General features: G+C 37.9%; 1 protein-coding gene across 1 annotated transcript in view; it reads left to right on the top strand.

Moving 5' to 3' along the window:
• The first annotated feature begins 320 nt into the window (after positions 1-320).
• The window catches only part of LOC110151195 (C4b-binding protein alpha chain-like), a 62096-nt gene continuing 40402 nt past the window's right edge, over positions 321-22014 (top strand). The window contains exons 1-7 of the mRNA XM_070473757.1: positions 321-477; positions 1664-1843; positions 2811-2910; positions 9833-9918; positions 10086-10280; positions 12744-12926; positions 14270-14467. Of these exons, the coding sequence (XP_070329858.1) occupies positions 336-477; positions 1664-1843; positions 2811-2910; positions 9833-9918; positions 10086-10280; positions 12744-12926; positions 14270-14467 (1084 nt within the window). The 5' untranslated portion in view covers positions 321-335. The remainder of the gene's footprint in view (positions 478-1663; positions 1844-2810; positions 2911-9832; positions 9919-10085; positions 10281-12743; positions 12927-14269; positions 14468-22014) is intronic.

Genomic DNA, 22014 nt, shown 5'->3' with positions numbered 1-22014 from the left:
TTCAACGTTTTCATTTTTGACACAAAATATCTTGCATCCGATGCTTCCAATTTCATAGCAGTATCTGCCACCTCAGATGCAGACATGTCCATAAAGCCCACTCCCATTTCTTTACCTGGAATTAGCTATCCTCCTGAGCATGCTCCTGAAACAGATATATGCTATCTTTTATTGCAAATATTTGTGCTTAATGTTTTATCTTCTACACTCAATTGTAATCTCCTTGAAGGGATGGTTCCTATGAGATTTTTTGTAGCCCTTTACAAGGGGAAATTCAATAACTATTTATTAGGATGAATTTTTCCAACAGAGAGATACTGAGGAAATATCAGATCATGCATCCTCCAAGAGTTCCACATGCGGCCCTTGATACAAAAAGGAAAATGGTGGCCAGGCCCTTCTCTGGACTGTGGAAAGTCTCTGATCCTACTCTGTTACAAATGACTTTGGTCGCTGGTCTGTTGGCTTCTGTTCTTGGTGAGTAATGGGAAAATGAGGTCAGATTGTCACCATACAACTGAGTTCATCAGCACATCCTATTTTAAGGATTGTCTAAAAGATACCCATCTTTATTTATTTATATAAATATTTATTTATTTATTATTTATTTATTTATTTATTTATTTATTATAACCCCCTACCTTCCCCCAGCACTAAAGGTTTATTTATGGTCACTTTTAATACTCCTTTTTAGAGCTTTCTCTCCAGGGACTCTTCAAATGATCTAACCTCAAAGTACATCATGATTTGGAGTAAACACATATTACCTGCCACCTGACCATGGAGAGCTTTCATTGCCTGTGTGGTTCTTCAGAAAGGAGTGAATTGGGTGTAATTATGCTAAGGCTCCCATCCTTTTATTTAATTATTCCTAGGGAGGTACTATTAAGGCTTCATTTTTTAAGGATTTAATGAATCTCTACCTTGTGATGCTTTTTGAAAAACATTTTATTTTCAAATACATAGTCTATTCAAAATCATGTGTAAAATAGATAGCTGGTGAGAAGTAGCTATGTAACACAGGGACCCAAGCCTGGCACTCTGTGGTGACCTAGAGGGGTGGGATGGGGAGAGGGGGTACATGTATAACTATGGCTGATCGCATTGTTGTATGGCAGAAATCAACCCAACATTGTAAACAATTTTCTTCCAATTAAAAAACAAGTTTAAAAAAGAGCTAGTAGAGGGAGGAAAAGAAAAAGCAAAATCCCAAAGGTCCAAAAGGACAAAAGGAAATATCCTCTCATTTCTGACTCCTGAGTTAACTAATCTTATATAAGGCTATTATTGCTAGAATATATATTATTTCTCAGGCAAGAAGATAGGGTTACATGGCAAGGTATAAATGCCAGTGTTCTGAATATGTAGATTGGGGAATCTAATAGAATGATGAAATTCGGGTCTGTTCATCCATTTTCTGACAAATTATCACATATACAGGAGAGGAAGAATGAATTTTTTCTGCCTTTTCCCATTATTATTGTCACTGCTATCAAACAACAAACATGCATTATGGATTGTCTACTGTGTTCACTGAACAGCAGGGTGGTAGGAGTCATGAAAAAGAAGAGCATGATCTCTGCTCTAAAAGTCCTATTATTGAATCATTGAGGTGCTATGTCCTAATCTATAACTTGATTCTCCTTGTCATTTTGGTACCCAGGAGATTGTGGTCCTCCACCTGATTTACAGTTTGCTTCTCCAAATAACAAGTTGGATAACAAAGACTTCAAAACTGGAACTACACTGAAGTACACCTGCCTGCCTGGTTATAGCAGGATCGGTTTCAGTTCAGTTACTTGTAATGATAGAGGCTCATGGGACTACCGTGTTTTTTGTGCTAGTAGGTATTAAAGTTTATTTTTCTCACCTGTCAGTTCAGTCACTTCGTTCTGTCTGACTCTTTGAGACCCCATGTACTGCAGAACCCCACGCTTCCCTGTCCATCACTAACGCTCAGAACTTGCTCAAACTCATGTTCATCGGGTTGGTGATGCCATCCAACCATCTCATCCTCTGTCGTCCCCTTCTCATCCTGCCTTCAATCTTTCCCAGCATCAGGGTCTTTTCCAATGAGTCAGGTCTTCCATCAGGTGGCCAAAGTATTGGAGTTTCAGCTTCAGCATCAGTCCTTCCAATGAACATTCAGGACTGAGTTCTTTTAGGATGGACTGCTTGGATCTCCTTGCAGTCCAAGGGACTCTCAAGCATTTTCTCCAACACCACAGTTCAAGAACATCAGTTCTTCGGCACTCAGCTTTCTTTATAGTCCAACTCTCATGACTACTGTACTTTTGTTTTATGGGAGGAAAGTTCTCTTAGGAACTTAATAGATTCTTTAATTCAAAGACTGCTTTGATGAAAGTAGTCTTCAAAATTAACATTACCTATAGTATTTGGAGCCAGTCAGTTGGAAATATATGCAGACATTTTGCTAACAGTAAAAATAAGTAATTTTTTCCCCTTTTTCTGTTTCCCTGTGACCAAGAACATATATTTTTAGAACATATTTACATGGATACATATTTACATTGTTCAGCCTTTATTATCACAATGATCTAACTGAGCCACCAAATCTGAGCATATTTTTTCTTCTTTAAAAACTTCTTAAAATATTCAAAAAATGGGATAGATGTTTACTTTTATTTTTCCTCAAAATATAGTTCAGTAAGTCAAGGTTAGAAATAAGTCTTGAAAAAATTTTCTGTGTTTATGTGGAAGAAACAGTTAAAGCTAATCAATCAGACTTCCCCCCACCCCCAGACTTTGTCAGTAATTGTAATCAGTTATTATTTTCATTTTCCTCCTAGAGAAGCAATGCAGAAACCTAGGAGACTTACCCAATGGGAAAGTGGAAGTTAAGACAGATTTTCTTTTTGGTTCAACTATAGAATTCAGCTGCTCAGAGGGGTAAGTATAAGGCAACCCAGAAGCAATATTTTTCTTTTCAATTAATTTTTTATAAGTAGATAATACATTCATGTGTTTCAAAAATAAAATTACATAAAAGGTATCACCCAGAATTCTTACTTCCCATCCATCTCATTCCTCTCTGCCCTCTGACAGGCAGGGACTTTAGTTTCTGATTTATCTTTTTAGTTTTTACATATGTAAATACAAATGAGTACTTTATCACACAGAAGACAGCTGACTGCCATTGTTAGTTTGAACCTTGCTTTTATTTTGTTCACTTAACAATATTGCCATGGATTGAATGTTTGTATCCTTCCCAAATTTGTGTGTTGAACCCTGACTTCCAGTGTGATAGTATTTGGAGATAAGGCCTTTGGAAGTTAATTAAGTCATAAGAGTGGAGCCCACATGAGATTAGGGCCAATATAAGAAGAAACACAGAGCTAGTTTCCTTTCTGTCTGTCTGCACCACGTGAGGACACAGCAAGAGGACTGCCACTTATAATCCAGGAGGCGGTTCTTGCTGGAACATGATCCTGCTGGTGTCCTGATCTCCAACTTCCAGAGCTGTGAGAAGTAAATTTCTGTTGTTTAAACCATCAATCTATGCTATTCCGTTATAGCACCTTGGACTAAGATAAATATTTACTGGAGATCTTTGATATTCATGTGCTGTTTCCTCATTCTGCACATATATGTTTACAATGGTATAGTTTTCCAGTGGATGAATCATAGCTTATCACAGTTTATTTAATGGTTCCTATTGATAGAATTTGTGAGTTTCTATTCTTGTCTTATTACCTACAATGCCCTGATGCATAATTTTCTGTACATGATATTTTACATTCATGCATTTATGTCTGTAGGAAAAATTCCCAGAAGTAAGATTACTGGGTCACAGAGAACATACTGTAAAATATTGATAAATATTGCTAAATTTCTCTTCACAGACTTTGTACAATTTTGTAATGCAAACAAACATCTGTTTTCCCACCATCTCTTCAATTTCAGATTGCCCATTTAGATGAGAAAATAAAACTTCCTTGTGGTTTTTTTAAAACTTATTAATGTGAGATGTGTAGGTTGATATGCAGTCATAGAAACAGTAAAGAAAAATTCTATACATCATTGTTCCAGTTTGTCCCAGTGGTAACATCTTTCATGACTGTAGTACAGGATCACAATCAAGAAATCGACCTTAATATAATTCATTAACCTTATTCAGATTTCATTTCTCTCTCTGTGTGTGAGACTTTATTGCTGAGACCATATTCCATGGTATGAAATTTGTTTAGCCATTCACCTGTTGAAAACATTTGCATACAGGTTTTGTGTGTGTATATATGTGAACTTAAGTCTTCATTTTTTTCTGGGATAGATACATAGGTGGGTCATATAATAGTCACACATTTAATTTTTAAAGGAAATTGCCTGTTTTCCAGAGAGGTGGAACCAATTTATGTTTCCATCAGCAATGTCAGACTAATCCGCACCATCCACATCAGCATTTGATGCTGCCAGTTATTTTAGACACTTTGATAGGTGTGGTAATATCTCACTGTGGTTTTAATTTGTATTTCTGTCATAGACATTGATGTTGAACTTCTTTTATGTGCTTATTTGCCATTTGTACCCTTTTCCGTGATTGTTGTTCAGTCATTCAGTTGTGTCTGACTCTTTGCAACCCCATGGACTGCAGCACACCAGGCTTCCCTGTCCTTCACCACCTGTGGGAGTTTGCTTAAACTTATGTCCATTGAGTCGGTGATGCCATCCAACCATCTGATCCTCTCTTGTCCCTTTCTATATCTGTTCATATCTTTTGCCCATTTTCTAGCTGGATTACTTAGCTTTCTACTGTTGAGTTACGAGACTTTTTAAAAAAAATTCTGTATGCTAGTCCTTTGTTGGGTATATGATTTGCTAATGTTTTCCTCTAGTTTCTAGCTTGATTTTTCATCCTTTTCACAGATCTTTCACAAAGTTAAGGTTTTTAATTTGGTGAGGTGCAACTTTTCAATTTTCTTTTAGGCATCATTTTATTGGTGTTAAGTCTAAGAATATTTCACTTAGTCTTTGATACTGTGTGTTTGTGTGGGTCTATTTCTGGGTTTTCATTTTGTTGCACTGGATCTGTTTTTCTGCCAACACCACACTGTCTTAATTACTATAGCTACATAGGAAGTCAACGTTGGGTAGAGAAATTCATTTCACCCCCTTTTTGTTTTTCAGAATTGTTTTAGGTATTCTAGGTTCTGTGTATTTCCATAGAGCTTTTAGAATAAACTTCTCTATGTCCACAACAAACTTTGCTAGAATTTTGATAAGATTTGCATTCTGTGTAGAATTTGACATCTTTGAAATGTCTGGTTTCCCAATTCATGAACACAATACTCTTTTCCATTTCCTTAAGTCTTTTAAAATTTCTCTTTCATAATTTTGTAATTTTTAGTGCATGTTTTATATACATATTTTATTATGTTTATATCTATATTTGTATCATTTTTTTGGAGCAATGGTAAATGGCATTGTCTCTTAAAGTTTGATTTTCTCATATCTGTTCTTGGTATATAGTAATATGATTGATCCTGTGTGTTGATCTTTGTCCTGCTGTCTTACTGAATCCACTAAACTAGTTCTGAAAGATTTTTGTTTTGTTCTTGTAGGTCGCTTGTGATTTTCTACTTAAACATTAATGTCATCTACAAATAGAAACAGTTCTTTTTTTCCCCCATTCACAATGTATACGTCTTTTATTTCTTTTTCTTTCCTATTGTGCTAGCTAGAACTTCTAATTCTATGTTGAACAACCATGGTGACTGTGGACACCCTTGCCTTATTCCCAATCTTGGAGCAAAGCTTCAATCTTCTACCATTAAGTATGTTAGTACAGGCTTTTTTTTTTTTTAATAGATGCTCTTTATTGAGAAGTGCTCCTCTATTCTTAGTTTACTGAGAGATTTTATCATGAAAGATTCTGGATTTTTTAAAATGCTTTTTATTCATCACTGTGCATATGATCACATAAATTTTCTTTCTTCTTTTCTTTTTTTATCCTTTTGGTATGATGGGCTACATTGAGTAGTTTTCAAGTTTTAAAACTGTTTAACCTCAAATAAGTTTCATTTGGACATGATGCATCATTGTTTTTACAAATTCTTGGGTTGATTTTCTCATATTTTGCTGAGGATTTTTGTGGATACTTTTAAGAGAAATAAATTGGTCTATATTTTTCTTTTCTTTGTACTATGTCTGAATTTGATATACAAGTAATGATGCGCATTATAAAGTGAGTTAAGAAGTGTTCCTTTCTCTTCAGTTTTCCAGAAGAGATTGTGGAAAATAATTTTTTAAAATATCTGATAGAATTCTCCTATAAAACCATCTGGGCCTAGACATTTCTTTTTCTGTACTCTTAATTATGAAGTCAATTTCTTTAATAGTTCTAGGATTACTCAAATTGTTTATTTTGACTTTGTTGCATTTTGTACTTTTCAAAGAATTATTCTTTTTCTTTTAAGTTGTTAAATTTATGAGAATAAAATTGTTCATTCCTTTATTCTCCCTTCAATGGCTGCAGGATCTGTAGTGAAATTTCATTTCATGATATTCATGATATTGCTGACTTCTGTCTTCTACCTTTATCAATCTTACAAGATATTTACCAATTTTATTTATTTTTTTTTAGAGTCAGCTTTTTGTTTCATTATTTCCTTATTGTTTTCCTGTTTTAAACTTACTGATTTCTGCTTTTGTTTCCTTTTTCCTCCTTGCTTTGGGTTTATGGCTTCTTCTTTTTTCATGTTTCTTGAAGTAGGAATTTTGATTCCTGATTTGAGAACTTTTCTATTTTCCAATGTAAGCATTTATTGCTATGAATTTCCATTTCAGCACTGATTTATCTGTGTTCCACACATTCTCTTATGTCATACTTTCATTTTTCTTCTGTGTATTTAATTTCCTTTGAGACTTCCTTTTGACCATGGGTTATTTAGAACTGTGCTATTTAATTTTCAATTGTTTTGAGATTTCTCTCTTGTCTTCCTGTTATTTGTCTCTACTTTAATTCCATTACAGTCAGAAAATATACATTGCATGATTTAAATTTGTATATGTCTACTGAGATTTATTTCATGGTCCAGGATATAATTTTTCCTGGTGAATTTCTCTGGGTGCTTCAGAAAAATGTGTATTCTGCTGCTGTTGAATGGCTTCCTTGTAGTCTTAATGTGCATTTTTCTATTTACAAGTGATGTTGAGCATATTTCATATATCTAAAAGATGTTCAGCTGATGCTGAAGCTGAATCTCCAATACTTTGACCATGTGATGAGAACAAATGAAACATTGGAAAAGACCCTGATGTTGGGAAAGATTGAGGGCAGAAGGAAAAGAGGGTGACAGAGGATGAGATGGTTGGATGGTGTCACCGATTCAATGGATATGAACTTGGGTAAACTCTGGGAGATGGGGAGGGACAGGGAAACCTGGCATACTACAGTCCATGAAGTTGCGAAGAGTTGGACACAACTTGGTTACTGAACAACAACAAAAAGATATCTATATTTATTTATGTGTAAACTGACTTCAACTCCTTTGTTTCTTTTTATGTCAATGAATTACAGTATTTCCTTACTGTGTCATCTTTCCTTTGACTTGGCTTATAGTATTTCTTTCTTGCCAAGCAAAATGTATGTGCCATATATGTTGAACTTATCAATCTTTTTTTTTTTCAAAGGCTTTTGGATTTGAGTTATAGTCAAAAGGCCTTCGTTGCTTGAAGATTGTAATTACCCACAACTATTCAACTATTTTTATGGTTTGATGTTATTTAATTCAGAGAGTTCAGAGGCACTAGCCAATTTTATCTTTCCCTAAATGGATTTCATATTGTCTTGCCACCATTTATTAAAGTCCATGATTAATTCAGTAATTTGTGATAACACTTTTAAAAACTATATTTAATTTCCATATGAATATAGTCTATTTTTGGACTTAAACTGAATGCTTTTAGTTTGTCTATATAGTCACACAACCAGTTCCTCTGTGTTTTAATTACTGAGTTTTCATATTGTGTAACATTGCTTTGAAGTATCTCCTTTACTCCTATACTTTTCCAGGGTTTTCCTGACTATGTTTGCTTATTTGTATTTCTGTATTAACTTTAAAATTAGTTGATTTTTAATTTCTAATAAATTACACTGATTTTTTAAACTAACTTTAGGTGCACAGACACTATATGATGTTGAGTCTTCCTAGCCCAGAATTTGTTATGTCTTTCTATTTGTTCTAGTCTTGTGTGTGTGTATTTCAGGATTGTTTTAAAGATTTTCCCCATTTAGATTTTATTATGTTTATTCTTTGATTTCATGTTTTATTTTTGATATTTGGAATGGTTTGTTTTATTCCATTATACCTTCAGAGAGCTTTTATCTCTATATGGTAACTACAGATTTCTATATATTAATTTTGTATCTCATCTAATATACTGAAATCACTCCTTACTTTTAATAGCATTTCAATTGCATTCTCTTGGAATTGCCTGGCAAGCAATTATGTCATCTGAAAATAATGATATTATTATTTTTGCTTTCTAATTTTTATATTTTGAATTTCTTTTTCTCATAATTATGCTAGCAAGTTTATGTCAAATAAAATACTAATACTGGCCTTTGCTTTCTTCTTCTTGACTTTAGCAGAAACAACTCTAGGATATTCCCCCAAGTTTGGTAGGGCTCTGTCTCCACTGCTTCCCATTATATTGGACATTTTTGCTAAGAATGCTTGGTTTTTTAAAAATGTCATTGTACTGTATCAAGATGATAGTGCTTTTTTCTTCTTAGATTTATTACATCATGTATATATTAATCTGCTCAGGCTGTCACAGCAGCAGAAATTTATTTTTACAGTTCTGAAGCCTGGAAGTCCTAGATTTAGGTCTGACAGCATTCAGTCACATGGCCTTCCCTCCGCACGTGCACGTGGAAGGAGAAAGAGGAAACAGAAAGAGAGAGAGATTGAGAGAGAGAGCTCTGTGATGTCTCTTCTTATAAGAACTCTAATCCTAGTGAATCAGGGCCCCACCCTTGTCACTTAGTTTAGCCTTAATTACTTCCTTACTCCAGATACAGCCATACTGGGGGTGAGGGTGTCAGTACATGAATTTTGGGAGGACACATATATTCAGTTCATAACAATATATTGTATACTGATATGTTTCCTAATTTTGAAGGTTCCTTTCATTTTTTGTATAAACCTATTTGAGTAAGTGTTTTTAAATTTTGTTTATTCAGGAACCTTTTATTGATATTCAGGTTATATTGATAAATAATTTTTTTTTTTTTAAGTAACAAGTTCTAGAAGAATTACTGAGACTTGTTCCAAGGGCAAGAATAACAAGATGGTAATCAGGGAGTTAGTGGTTTATGAGAGTATGCCAAACTCTAGTGCCAGAAGAATGATTTAAATTAGAGGTCAAAAGTGTTTTTTTAATCAGCAATTTATCTGATTCTTCTATTCAAATGAAACTATATAGGAAACTCAAGTATATTTTTACTCTTTTGTACTGCTTTATTTGTGGTTTGTTAGATAAAGAGTTTAAGTGGAGTTCTAAGATTCTGAATGCAAAGCTTGTCATTTACTTTTTTAATTAGTGATGAATATATGCCATGTAAAAAAAGCTTAATAATATGGTTTTAAAAAATGAGTAAATAAAAGAAAAATGGAAAAATAAGGCTTTCTCCTTGATATGATGAAATTTAACTCCAAGTTGGCCTAAATGGTAATTAGTAATCAAGAAACCATTATTTTTTCATTTTTAAATGTTGAATAAACTTTCTTTTCATCCAGACCTTATTAATTGGCAATTTACATTTAGAATAAGACAACTTCCACTAAAATCTGTGGCCTATCTTATTCAGGTATATCTTAGTTGGCTCAGCTACTAGTCATTGTGAGATCCAAGATAAAGGAGTTGACTGGAGTGATCCGCTCCCTCAGTGTATAAGTAAGTAAAGACTCCTTATGACTTGACTATAAACCTAAACCATATTAGGTAATAAAACACCTATGCCTTTTTGCTGCTTATTGTGCACTCCATTAGAATTTGCATCATGAGTGTTAGATTTGTCAGTATGCCTTCCCTCATTATTTCTTCCTCTTCACTCGTCTCAGTCGCCAAGTGTGAGCCTCCTCCAGCCATCAGCAATGGGAGGCACAATGGTGGAGATGAAGACTTCTACACATACGGCTCTTCCATCACCTACAGCTGTGACCCTGACTTCTCAATGTTAGGCCAAGCCTCCATTTCTTGCAGAGTGGAAAATAAGACAATAGGTGTCTGGTATCCAAACCCTCCTACTTGTAAAAGTAAGTGACAATGCTGAATGTATTAAGAGAAATGGAATGATTCAAAGACAAACTAATCAAGGCAAAGTTGAATTCATTCACTTGTTCCGCTACTCATACGCTGTTATTAGTCAGAAAGCATAGGCTATACTGCAATAATAATCAATACCAAAATCCCTAGGTATTTTAACAGTAACAGCTTTGTTCTTTGTGTGCATGTGCGTATATATATACATATGTATATCAGTCAGTCAGTTCAATCGCTCAGTCGTGGCCGACACTTTGCAACCCCGTGGACTTCAGCACACCAGGCCTCACTGTCCATCACCAACATGTAAATGTATACATACATACATTTTTATTTCTTTTAGGCTCCTTGTTAGTGTACAGCTCACCTGGGAAATCCTCTAGGGGGCAGTCATTTACATGGTAATCCAGATTGTTTATATCTTCTGACAACTCCCTCACAAAACATCCAAAATCACGTCTGTTCTGTACATCTGCATCTCTATTCCTGTTCTGCAAACAGGCTCACCTGCACCATCTTTCTTGATTCTATACATATGCGTTAATATATGATATTTGTTTTTCTTTCTAACTTATTTCACTCTGTATGACAGACTTTAGGTTCATCCACAGCACTACAAATGACCCAATTTTGTTCCTTTTTTTTTGGCTGCAGAAAATAGCACAACACTGTAAAGCAATTATGCACCAACAAATAAGTTAAGAAAAACCACAAAACTTCCACAATCAGTTCATCAGGGGACGTGAACAAGTAGAGAGTCCTTGGCTCATATGTTCTTTGACTTGGAAGTGATATATCTTGCTTTTCATTAAAAATATTGGCCAGACTAGTCCCTTTTTTCTGCCTGGTATAAATTAAATAGGTAATATAGTCTTCTGTTTCCCTGGAACAGCTAGAAATAGGGGTGGACACCATGCTAGTAACATTAACCACATATATATATAGGGCACAAAGCCATACCAACGTTACTAGTTCAAAAGTAAAAGATAAGCATAGAAGATATTTTCCCTTTCATCTCTAAAAGCTATGCCAGGATCAGGAATGATTCATCTTACTGGTATAAAACACCTCTAACTGTGGCAATTAACAGACTTTAACAACACAGTATCATTTACTGTTTTGATTTAGTACAATACTGGGGTTAGAGAGAGAATCGTGAAGAGTTCAAAATGCCTAGAGTCTAGCTGCAAGAGCTGGAATTGACAGGACCTGAGGCTGGAAAGTTCGAAGGGCTAGTTTATGAAGGACCTTTGTGTCTTCAGGAGTTCAGAACAAATGTGAAGGGCAGACACTGAAAGGTTTTAACCAGGGGAGTAAATGTGCTGCATTTAAAATGTAAATGTGCTGCGGAGAAGTCTGGCTGTAGGTGGGCAGCAGTTTAAAGTGGGACAGAACTTACCCCATAGACACCTGCTGCAGCTCTCCAGCCAAGGAGTGAGGCTGGTTTCAGCTGAGGCTATGGCAGTAGGCCTGAAGAGAAGTTGAGAAATGCTGAAGGAATTAAAGTGGCAGGACTGACAGTCTAGATGACTGACAGCTGTGGGGTAGTGGGGGAGGGGAGGCTTGTTCTCTGCTTGTGATCTCTGATGCCCTGGCTGCCTCTACATCACAACCATCATATCAGGACGATTGGCCACTGAACCTGAAAGTGAAACCTGCTCAGTCCTGTCTGACTCTTTGCGACCCCATGGACTGTATAGTCCTTGGAATTCTCCAGGCCAGAATACTGGAGTCCGTAGCCTTTCCCAATTGGCCACTGACCCACCATCAAAATCATCCAGGAGCGTAAGCCATTAGAAGAGGAAGATTTGGGGGTCTTTGGAATTTGGGCTTTGGGTTTTAGATATTGATTAGGGGTTTTTAAGATATAATCGGCCTATAATATTAATTTCAGGTGTACACCATAGTGATTTGATATTTGTGTATATACAGTGAAATTGATCATAATAAGTCTAGTTGACATCTTTCACCATACATAGTTACAAAATAATTTCTCTTGTGATGAGACTTTTAAGACTCTACTCTCTTTGCAACTCTCAAATATATATTGCAGTGTCATTAACTATAGACACCAGGCTGTACATCACATCCCCATGACTCATTTATATGCAGAAGTTTGTACTCTTTAGCCCACATCACTCATTTTGCCCATTGCACATTCCCACCTCTGGTAACCACCAATCTATTCTTTGTAATGATGAAATGGGTTTTTGAAATACTTTTTTCTTTGATGAGAAATTTTAGGACTTTATTCACATTGACTAACATGACAGGACGTCATTTTGCTGAGATTCCTAGGAATTAAAAGAACATACATAGAGCTTTAAAATATTTTCTTTGTATATACTTGATGTAGGCTTATATCAGGTCTCCCTGAGACCCATATATCAATAGTAATCACATCATTATTATCATTTCTCTTTTGTAACTAAGATGTTCTTTTTATACTTCTTTAGATATAGTTTGTCACCCACCACGAGTTCGAAATGGAAACATTCTGTCTGGATTTGGACCCATCTATCACTACAAAGACTCTATTCTGTTCAGCTGCAAGAAAGGCTATATCCTCAATGGTGACAGTTTAATCCGTTGTGATGCTAATAACGAGTGGCATCCTTCTCCTCCTACTTGTGAACTCAGTGAGTATGCACCAAAGGGATTTTCATAATTGGCATCTAAAGTTATCCAGGAATATGAGTGTAGCATGCTCACAGGCACAAGCCCACTTAAATCCCAAGAGTCATTTTACATTAAATTAGTACTTTTCTCTAGTTTTCTCATGTCAGGAGGAAGTTTTTTTAATTCTGTTTTTTGCTTTTCCTTTTCCTGCTAGTAATCTGTTTGTGTTATCTGAGGATTTTCTATACATATATATCATACAGTTTTGACCCCAGTGACATCACAGACATGGTAGATTTATTTATTCCTTAAAAAATATTTCAGTAGACACTAGTAAATTGTCTCATCCTAACAAAATAAACATATTCTGAGATTTTTTTGAAAGATGGAGGTAAAATTCCTTCAAGATATTCCATTTAAAAATTTGCACAGAAATGCTCTATGGGCTAATGTTGGCCTTGACACCTTGAAGTTGTAAATACATACAGATCAGTCAGAAGATTAATGATACTTATTGCTAAAAATTATTAAGCACTTTGTATCAAGCATTGTTCTAAGTGCATGACATCATTTAATTCATTTAGTATTTACCATGATCCTAAGAGGTAGATATTACTTTTTTAAAAATCACATCTTTATGACGACAAAACAGAGTGATTAAGTAACTAGCACAAACTCACATAGTGATTTGGCAATGGAAGCCACTGCTACGTTGTGATATACTCATTTCCTTCTGCCATTAGGAGAAAAAGGTGATGATTTGCATATGTAGTGACAAAATTTGATAAATATGCGATTTGACAGACCTGTACCCCTTCTTCAATCCATGCATACCTTTGGCATCATATCCAGTAGGGGATAAAAGCAGAATCCAATATTATGTGGAACAAGGTTTAAGCTCAATCAGAAATTCCTGGTGACAGTGTTACAGTATCTGGGGAACACTACAACTCCTATTCTAATTCCCTTTTAGGCAGCGAGAATCAGGTGAACATTTCGTTACTTAGCAGCAAACTTGTGCTGTGCATCCTCAGCGATCTCTGGTGCTTCCATGCTGAAGTGCTTTGACATGGAAGGAGAACTAAGCTCCTGGAGGCCGATCCAGTAACCTAGATATTGCCCCTTTCTGCACCATGCTGTTTCCTCAATGACATCCTCTGGATTGCTGTGTGCACTGAGCACTTGAGTCTATCAGAAGTTGCTCTTCCTGGAATTCCTATTAACCTTTGCCACCTGTTTCTTCCTCAGTTAATACGAGCTATACCTTTTCTGGGAATGGGAGCTGGTGTGTGCCAGGCTTATTGGGTCAGTCTGCCACCCCCAAAACAGCTTTATTTCATCTTTGTGCTTCTTCCATGATCAGATAGTTGTATTGGGTTACCAGACATTCCCCATGCTGTCTGGGATGGAAGAGACAACAAGCTAAGCAATCAAGAAGTATTTGAAGTTGGGACTGAGTTGAAATATCAATGCAAGTTTGGCTACAGACCTATTCCAGATGAGCCTCTGACTTTGACTTGTCAGGAAAACTTCACATGGACACCATCCAAAGGGTGTGAATGTAAGTAAACTTTGTTCTGTGTACTCTTATTTGTGGTATCTTCTTTTCCATTGAAAATGTTGAGCATGTGCTCAGATTTTGTACTTTACTGGTTATAATTGATTTCTTAAAATGTATGCTTTGAAATATTTCTAGAGTTAACTTATTGGATCTTTGCAAAGTAGTAGAGGAGCTATTTTAAAGGTCATCCTGAAGACTGGGAGAGCTGAAAAGTCATGTCCTTCATACTCTGCCCCTTCGAATTCAGCATCAAATGAAAAATCAACCTGGGTATCAAATATGGGTATCACCTTTATAATTGCTAACCCTGTAGGTCAGCTGTCATTTATATGGTAATCCAGATTGTTTAAATCTGTAACAACTCCAGGATAAAACCTCCATTGTCTCTTTTACAGACCTAATGAATAAGGAGACATAAATCTGTGAATTGAAAATAGTATATTTTACTTTTCATTAAAGCCTTTTGTCTAGTCTGGTCCCTTGTTGGGGCTTCCCAGATGGTGCTAGAGATAAGGAATCCATCTGCCAATGCAGGAGACATAAGAGATGTAGGTTCAATCACAAAACCCACTTCAGTGTTCTTGTCTGGAGAATCCCATGGACAGAGGAGCCTGGTGGACATTGTGGGGTGTGTCCATAGGGCCACAAAGGCACACAACTGAAACCACTTAGTGTGCGCATGCACACACACACACACACACACAGTGCCTTGTTTCTGCCTAGTGAAAAAGAAATAAAAAATATAGTATTCTGCTTCTTCTGAAGCAACTGAAAATATCAGTGAACACCACACTAGTGATGTTAACGGGCCCACAGGACAAAAAAAAATCATGCTGACGTTAGTAGATCAGTAGTAAAAGGCAAGCAGAGAAAGCATGTTCACATTCTTCTCTGGAAAAGTCAGAAGGGAGGTTATGTAAATATCAGTAATGACTCGGCTTCCTGGTCTAAAACTTATCTTTACAGCAATTAACATCACAGTGTCATTTACATCTTCTTTCAGTAAAATGCCAGGCCAAGAGAACATTTTTGTTTTTCAGTCACTAAGTTGTGTCTGACTCTTTGGGACCCCATACAATTTAGCAGGCCAGGCTTCCCTGTTCTTCACTATCTCCCTGAGTTTACTCAAACTCATGTCCATCAAGTCAGTGGTGCCATCCAACCATCTCATCTTCTGTTGCCCACTTCTCTTGCCCCCAATCTTTCCCAGCACCAGGGTCTTTTCCAATGAGTTGGCTTTTCCCATCAGGTGGCCAAAGTATTGGAGCTTCAGCTTCAGCATCAGTCCTTCCATGAATATTCAGGGTTGATTTCCCTTAGGATTGACTGGTTTGATCGCTTTGCTGTCCAAGGGATTCTCATATGTCTTTTCTAGCCTGCAAGTGCTGAAATGGACAGGACCTGAGGCTGAAAAGTTTGCAGGGCTAGGTTATGAAGGACCTGGTGTATGACTCTCAGCAGTTCACTATGAAGAGGAAGGCGAGACACTGGAAGTCTTTAGCCAGGGGAGTAAATGTGCTGCATTGTAGGAAGAGAAGTCTGGCTGTAGGTGGGCAACAGTTTGAAGTGGGACAGAACTTACCCCATAGACATCTGCTGCAGCTGTCCAGCCAAGGAGTGAGGCTGGTTTCAGCTGAGGCAGTGGCAATAGGCCTGAAGAGAAGTTGAGAAATGCTGAAGGAATTAAAGTGGCAGGACTGACAGTCTAGATGACTGACAGCTGTGGGGTAGTGGGGGAGGGGAGGCTTGTTCTTTGCTTGTGATCTCTGATGCCTCTACATCACAACCATCATGTCATTATTATTGGTCAAGGACCCACCACTTATCTTCATTACCTCCACCATATTTGGCCTCAGGTAAAATGACAGGGAGGGGACACAGCCCTGCCCTTCAACAGAAAATTGGGTGAAAGATTTACTGAGCATGGCCCTGCCCATCAGAACAAGACCGAGTTTCCCCCTCAGTCAGTCGCTCCCATCAGGAAGCTTCCATAAGCCTCTGATGATTCTCCATCAGAGGGCAGACAGACTGAAAACCACAATCACAGAAAACTAAGCAATCTGATCACATGGACCACAGCTTTGTCTAACTCAGTGAAACTATGAGCCATGCCATGTAGGGCCACCCAAGATGGACGGGTCATGATGGAGAATTCTGACAAAACATGGTCCACTGGAGAAATGCAAACCGCTTCAGTATTCCTACCTTGAGAACCCCATAAACAGTATGAAAATGCAAAAAGATAGGACACTGAAAGATGAACTCCCCAGGTTGGTAGGTGCCCAATATGCTACTGGAGATCAGTAGAGAAATAAATCCAGAAAGAGTGAGGAGATGGAGCCAAAGCATAAACAACACCCATTTATGGATGTGACTGGTGATGAAAGTAAAGTCAGATACTGTAAAAAGCAATATTGCATAGGAACCTAGAATGTTAGGTCCATGAATCAAGGCAAACTGAGTGGCCACACAGTAGAGGGCAATAGTGAACATTGATATTTTAGGAATCAGCAAACTAAAATGGATTGGAATGGGTGAATTTAACTCAGATGATCATTATATCTACTACCGTGGGCAGGAATCCCTTAGAAGAAATGGAGTAGCCATCATGGTCAACAAAAGAGTCCAAAATGCAGTACTTGGATGCAATCTCAAAAATGACAGAATGATCTCTGTTCGTTTCCAAGGCAAACCATTCAATATCACAGTAATTCATGCCTATGCCGCAACCAGTAATGTTGAAGAAGCTGAAGTTGAAGAGTTCTATGAAGACCAGAAGACATTCTAGAACTAACACCCAAAAAAGATGTCCTTTTCACTAGAGGGAACTGAAATGCAAAAGTAGGAAGTCAAGAAATACCTGGAGTAATGGGCAAATTTGGCCTTGGAGTACGGAATGAAGCAGGGCAAAGGCTAACAGAGTTTTGCCAAGAGAACACACTGGTCATAGCAAACACCCTCTTCCAACAACACAAGAGAAGACTCTACACATGGACATCACCAGATGGTCAACACTGAAATCAGATTGATTATATTCTTTGCAGCCAAAGATGGAGAAGCTCTATACAGTCGGCAGAAACAAGACCGGGAGCTGACTGTGGCTCAGATCATGAACTCCTTATTGCCAAATTCAAACTTAAATTGAAGAAAGTAGGGAAAACCACTAGACCATTCAGGTATGGCCTAAATCAAATCCCTAATGACTATACAGTGGAAGTGACAGATAGATTCAAGGGATTAGATCTGATAGACAGAGTGCCTGAAGAACTATGGATGGAGGTTCGTGACATTGTACAGGAGCCAGTGATCAAGACCATCCCCAAGAAAAAGAAATGTAAAAAGGCAAAATGGTTGTCTGAGGAGGCCTTAAAATATCTGAGAAAAGAAGACACTAAAGGCAAAGGAGAAAAGAAAAGATAAACCCATTTAAATGCAGTGCTGGGGTTCAGCCTCATCAGGATCAAGGGGTACCCTCAGGATGAACGGCGTAGTGAGAGAGAGAGAAAGAGAAAGAGAGAGAGGGAAAGAGAGAGAAGGAGGGAGAGAGACCAGACTGGGGGTGCGCAGCAGAGTCCGGCAAATATTTATTTATTTATTTATTTCAAATCTTTATTTTTTACCATAGCTTTCATATTCTAAGTTAGTGCATTTTTAAGGGGAAGATAGTTTAATATTACATCAGCTTGTCCTTCATGAAACCAGGGTGTTTTCTGCATACTTCTTTGTGAGAATCTTGTACATTATCTTCTGGCCTTGGGGCCTATTGACATTTTATGACCTAGGTGAATGCAAAGCTGTTTCCCGTGATCTATTCTTTGTTGAACACAAAGGTCAGTCCTTTTGCAGAAGTTATCAGTTAAATTTATCTAAGAGGTTTACCACACAAAGACTCTGCAGCTCCGGTGAGGCAGCCCCTGTTTAGCATTCCTGGTTAAAATTGAACAATTCTAAACTCTTATTTTTCTAAATCTTTAACTATAACCACTTTTAGAATAAATTTTTATGTTCTCTAATAGGGCTTCCTCACCTCCTGAAGGGCTCTGTGCCTATTAGGGCCTTTTGTGTGATCAGGTTCTCTATGCTGTTTATGATTAAGGTGTTGTGAGCAGTCATGTACATTAGTACGCATTTGCCAAGCAGGCTAGAATGCCAGCAAAGGGGTCTAAATTGAAACACTCCTTTCATCCTGGATAATCTTATAGGATACCACTGTCCAGGGGACATATTGATTAACGTTCTAAGTTGATTCTGTTTGGAGAGAGATGAGGGAAGGCCTTCTGCCTGTGTCACAGAAATTCAGGAGTAGTCTAACATAGCAAGCATGAGAAAGACAAAGATCATCTTTAAGGTGAGCGCCGGGGCAGCTTTTCGAAATCCCTGAGGTCCTGATCTGCCTTGCTTGTCAGGTCTTTTCCTCATGACCTTGTCATGGGTGGGATCTCGGGTGCTGGCTCCCAGCAATGCAGAGTTCCAAAGAATAGCAAGGAGAGATAAGAAAGCCTTCTCAGTGATCAGTGCAAAGAAACAGATGAAAACAATAGAATGGGAAAGACTGGAGATCTCTTCAAGAAAATTAGAGATACTAAGGGAACATTTCATGCAAAGATGGGCACAACAAAGGACAGAAATGGTATGGACCTAACAGAAGCAGAAGATATTAAGAAGAGGTGGCAAGAATACACAGAAGAACTGTAGAAAAAAGATCTTGATGACCCAGATAACCACGATGGTGTGATCACTCACCTAGAGCCAGACATCCTGGAGTGTGAAGTCAAGTGGGTCTTAGGAAGCATCACTATGAACAAAGCTACTGGAAGTGATGGAATTTCAGTTGAACTATTTCAAATTTTTAAAGAAAATGCTGTGAAAGTACTGCTCTCAATATGCCCAAAATTGGAAAACTCAGCAGTGGTGACAGGACTGGAAAAGGTCAGTTTTCATTCCAATCCCAAAGAAAGGTAATGCCCAAGAATGCTCAGACTATCACACAACTGCACTCATCTCACATGCTAGCAAAGTAATGCACAAAATTCTCTATGCCAGGCTTCAAAAGTATGTGAACTGTGAACTCTCAGATGTTCAAGCTGGATTTAGAAAAGGCAGAGGAACCAGAGGTCAAACTTCCAACATTCGTTGGATCATCAAAAAAGCAAGAGAGTCCCAGAAGAACATCTACTTCTGTTTTATTGACTATGCCAAAGTCTTGACTGTGTCAGTTCAGTTGCTCAGTTGTGTCTCTTTGCGACCCCATGAACTGCAGCATGCCAGGCCTCCCTGTCCATCACCAACTCCCAGAGTTCACCCAAACTCATGTCCATTGAGTCAGTGATGCCATCCAATCATCTCATCCTCTGCCGTCCCCTTCTCCTCCTGCCCCCAATCCCTTCCAGCATCAGGGTATTTTCCAGTGAGTCAACTCTTTGCATGAGGTGGCCAAAGTACTGGAGTTTCAGCTTCAGCATCAGCCCTTCCAATGAACACCCAGGACTGATCTCCTTTAGGATGGACTGGTTGGATCTCCTTGCAGTCCAAGGGACTCTCAAGAGTCTTCTCCAACACCACAGTTCAAAAGCATCAATTTTTCAGCGCTCAGCTTTCTTCACAGTCCAACTCTCACATCCATACATGACCACTGGAAAAACTATAGCCGTGACTAGACAGACCTTTGTTGGCAAAGTAATGTCTCTGCTTTTTAGTATGCTATCTAGGTTGGTCATAACTTTCCTTCCAAGGAGTAAGCATCTTTTAATTTCATGGCAACAGTCACCATCTGCAGTGATTTTGGAGCCCCCCCCCCACCACCAAAAAAAGTCTGTCACTGTTTCCACTGTTTTGCCATCTATTTGCCATGAAGGGATGGGACCAGATGCCATGATCTTAGTTTTCTGAATGTTGAGCTTTAAGCCAACTTTTTCACTCTCCTCTTTCACTTTCATCAAGAGGCTTTTTAGTTCTTCACTTTCTGCCATAAGGGTGGTGTCATCTGCATATCTGAGATTATTTATATTTCTCCTGGCAATCTTGATTCCAGCTTGTGCTTCTTCCAGTCCAGCGTTTCTCTTGATGTACTCTGCATATAAGTTGCAGGGTGACAATATACAGCCTTGATGTACTTCTTTTCCTATTTGGAACCAGTCTGTTGTTCTCATCCAGTTCTTACTGTTGCTTCCTGACATGCATACAGGTTTTTCAAGAGAAACCTGGAATGTTAGGTCCATGAATCAAGGCAAATTGGAAGTGGTCAAACAGGAGATGACAAGAATGATCGCTGACAATCTAGGAATCAGCAAACTAAAATGGACTGGAATGGGTGAATTTAACTCAGATGATCATTATATCTACTACTGTGGGCAGGAATCCCTTAGAAGAAATGGAGTAGCCAACATGGTCAACAAAAGAGTCCAAAATGCAGTACTTGGATGCAATCTCAAAAACGACAGAATGGTCTCTGTTTGTTTCCAAGGCAAACCATTCAATATCACGGTGATCCAAGCCTATGCCCCAACCAGTAACAGTGGAGAAGCTGAAGTTGAACGGTTCTGTGAAGACCTACAAGACCTTTGACTGTGTGGATCACAACAAACTGGAAAATTCTTCAAAAGATGGGAATACCAGACCACCTGACCTGCCTCTTGAGAATGCAGGTCAAGAAGCAACAGTTAGAACTGGACATGGAACAACAGACTGGTTCCAAATAGGAAAAGGAGTACATTAAGGCTGTATATTGTCACCCTGCTTATTTAACTTATATGCATAGTACATCATGAGAAATCCTGGACTGGAAGAAGCACAAGCTGGAATCAAGATTGCCGGGAGAAATACCAATAACCTCTGATATGATAATGACACCACCCTTATGGCAGAAAGTGAAGAACTTAGCAGCCTCTTGATGAAAGTGAAAGAGGAGAGTAAAAAAGTTGCCTAAAAGCTCAACATTCAGAAAAAAAATATTATGGCATCTGGTTCCATCACTTCATGACAAATAGATGGGGAAACAGTGGCAGAATTTATTTTTTTTTTGGGCTCCAAAATCACTGCAGATGGTGACTGCAGCCATGAAATTAAAAGACACCTGCTCCTTGGAAGAAAAGTTATGACCAACCTAGATAGCATATTAAAAAGCAGAGACATTACTTTGCCAACAAATGTCTGTCTAGTCAAAGCTATGGTTTTTTCAGTAGTCATGTATGGATGTGAAAATTGGACTATAAAGAAAATTGATGCTTTTGAACTGTCGTGTTGGGGAAGACTCTTGAGAGTCCCTCGGACTGCAAGGAGATCCAACCAGTCCATCCTAAAGGAGATCAGTCCTGGGTGTTCATTGGAAGGACTGATGCTGAGGCTGAAACTCCAATACTTTGGCCACCTGATGTGAAGAACTGATTCATCTGAAAAGACCCTGATGTGGGGAAATATTGAAAGCAGGAGGAGAAGGGGACTACAGAGGATGAGATGGCTAAAGGGGTCACTGACTCAATGGACATGAGTTTGGTTAAACTCTGGGAGTTGGTGATGGACAGGGAGGCCATGGGGTCATAAAACGTCAG

Source organism: Odocoileus virginianus, chromosome 11, assembly GCF_023699985.2.
Source record: "Odocoileus virginianus isolate 20LAN1187 ecotype Illinois chromosome 11, Ovbor_1.2, whole genome shotgun sequence".
In the NCBI taxonomy this organism is placed as follows: Eukaryota; Metazoa; Chordata; class Mammalia; order Artiodactyla; family Cervidae; genus Odocoileus; species Odocoileus virginianus.
This window is presented reverse-complemented; position numbering and strand designations above follow the sequence as displayed.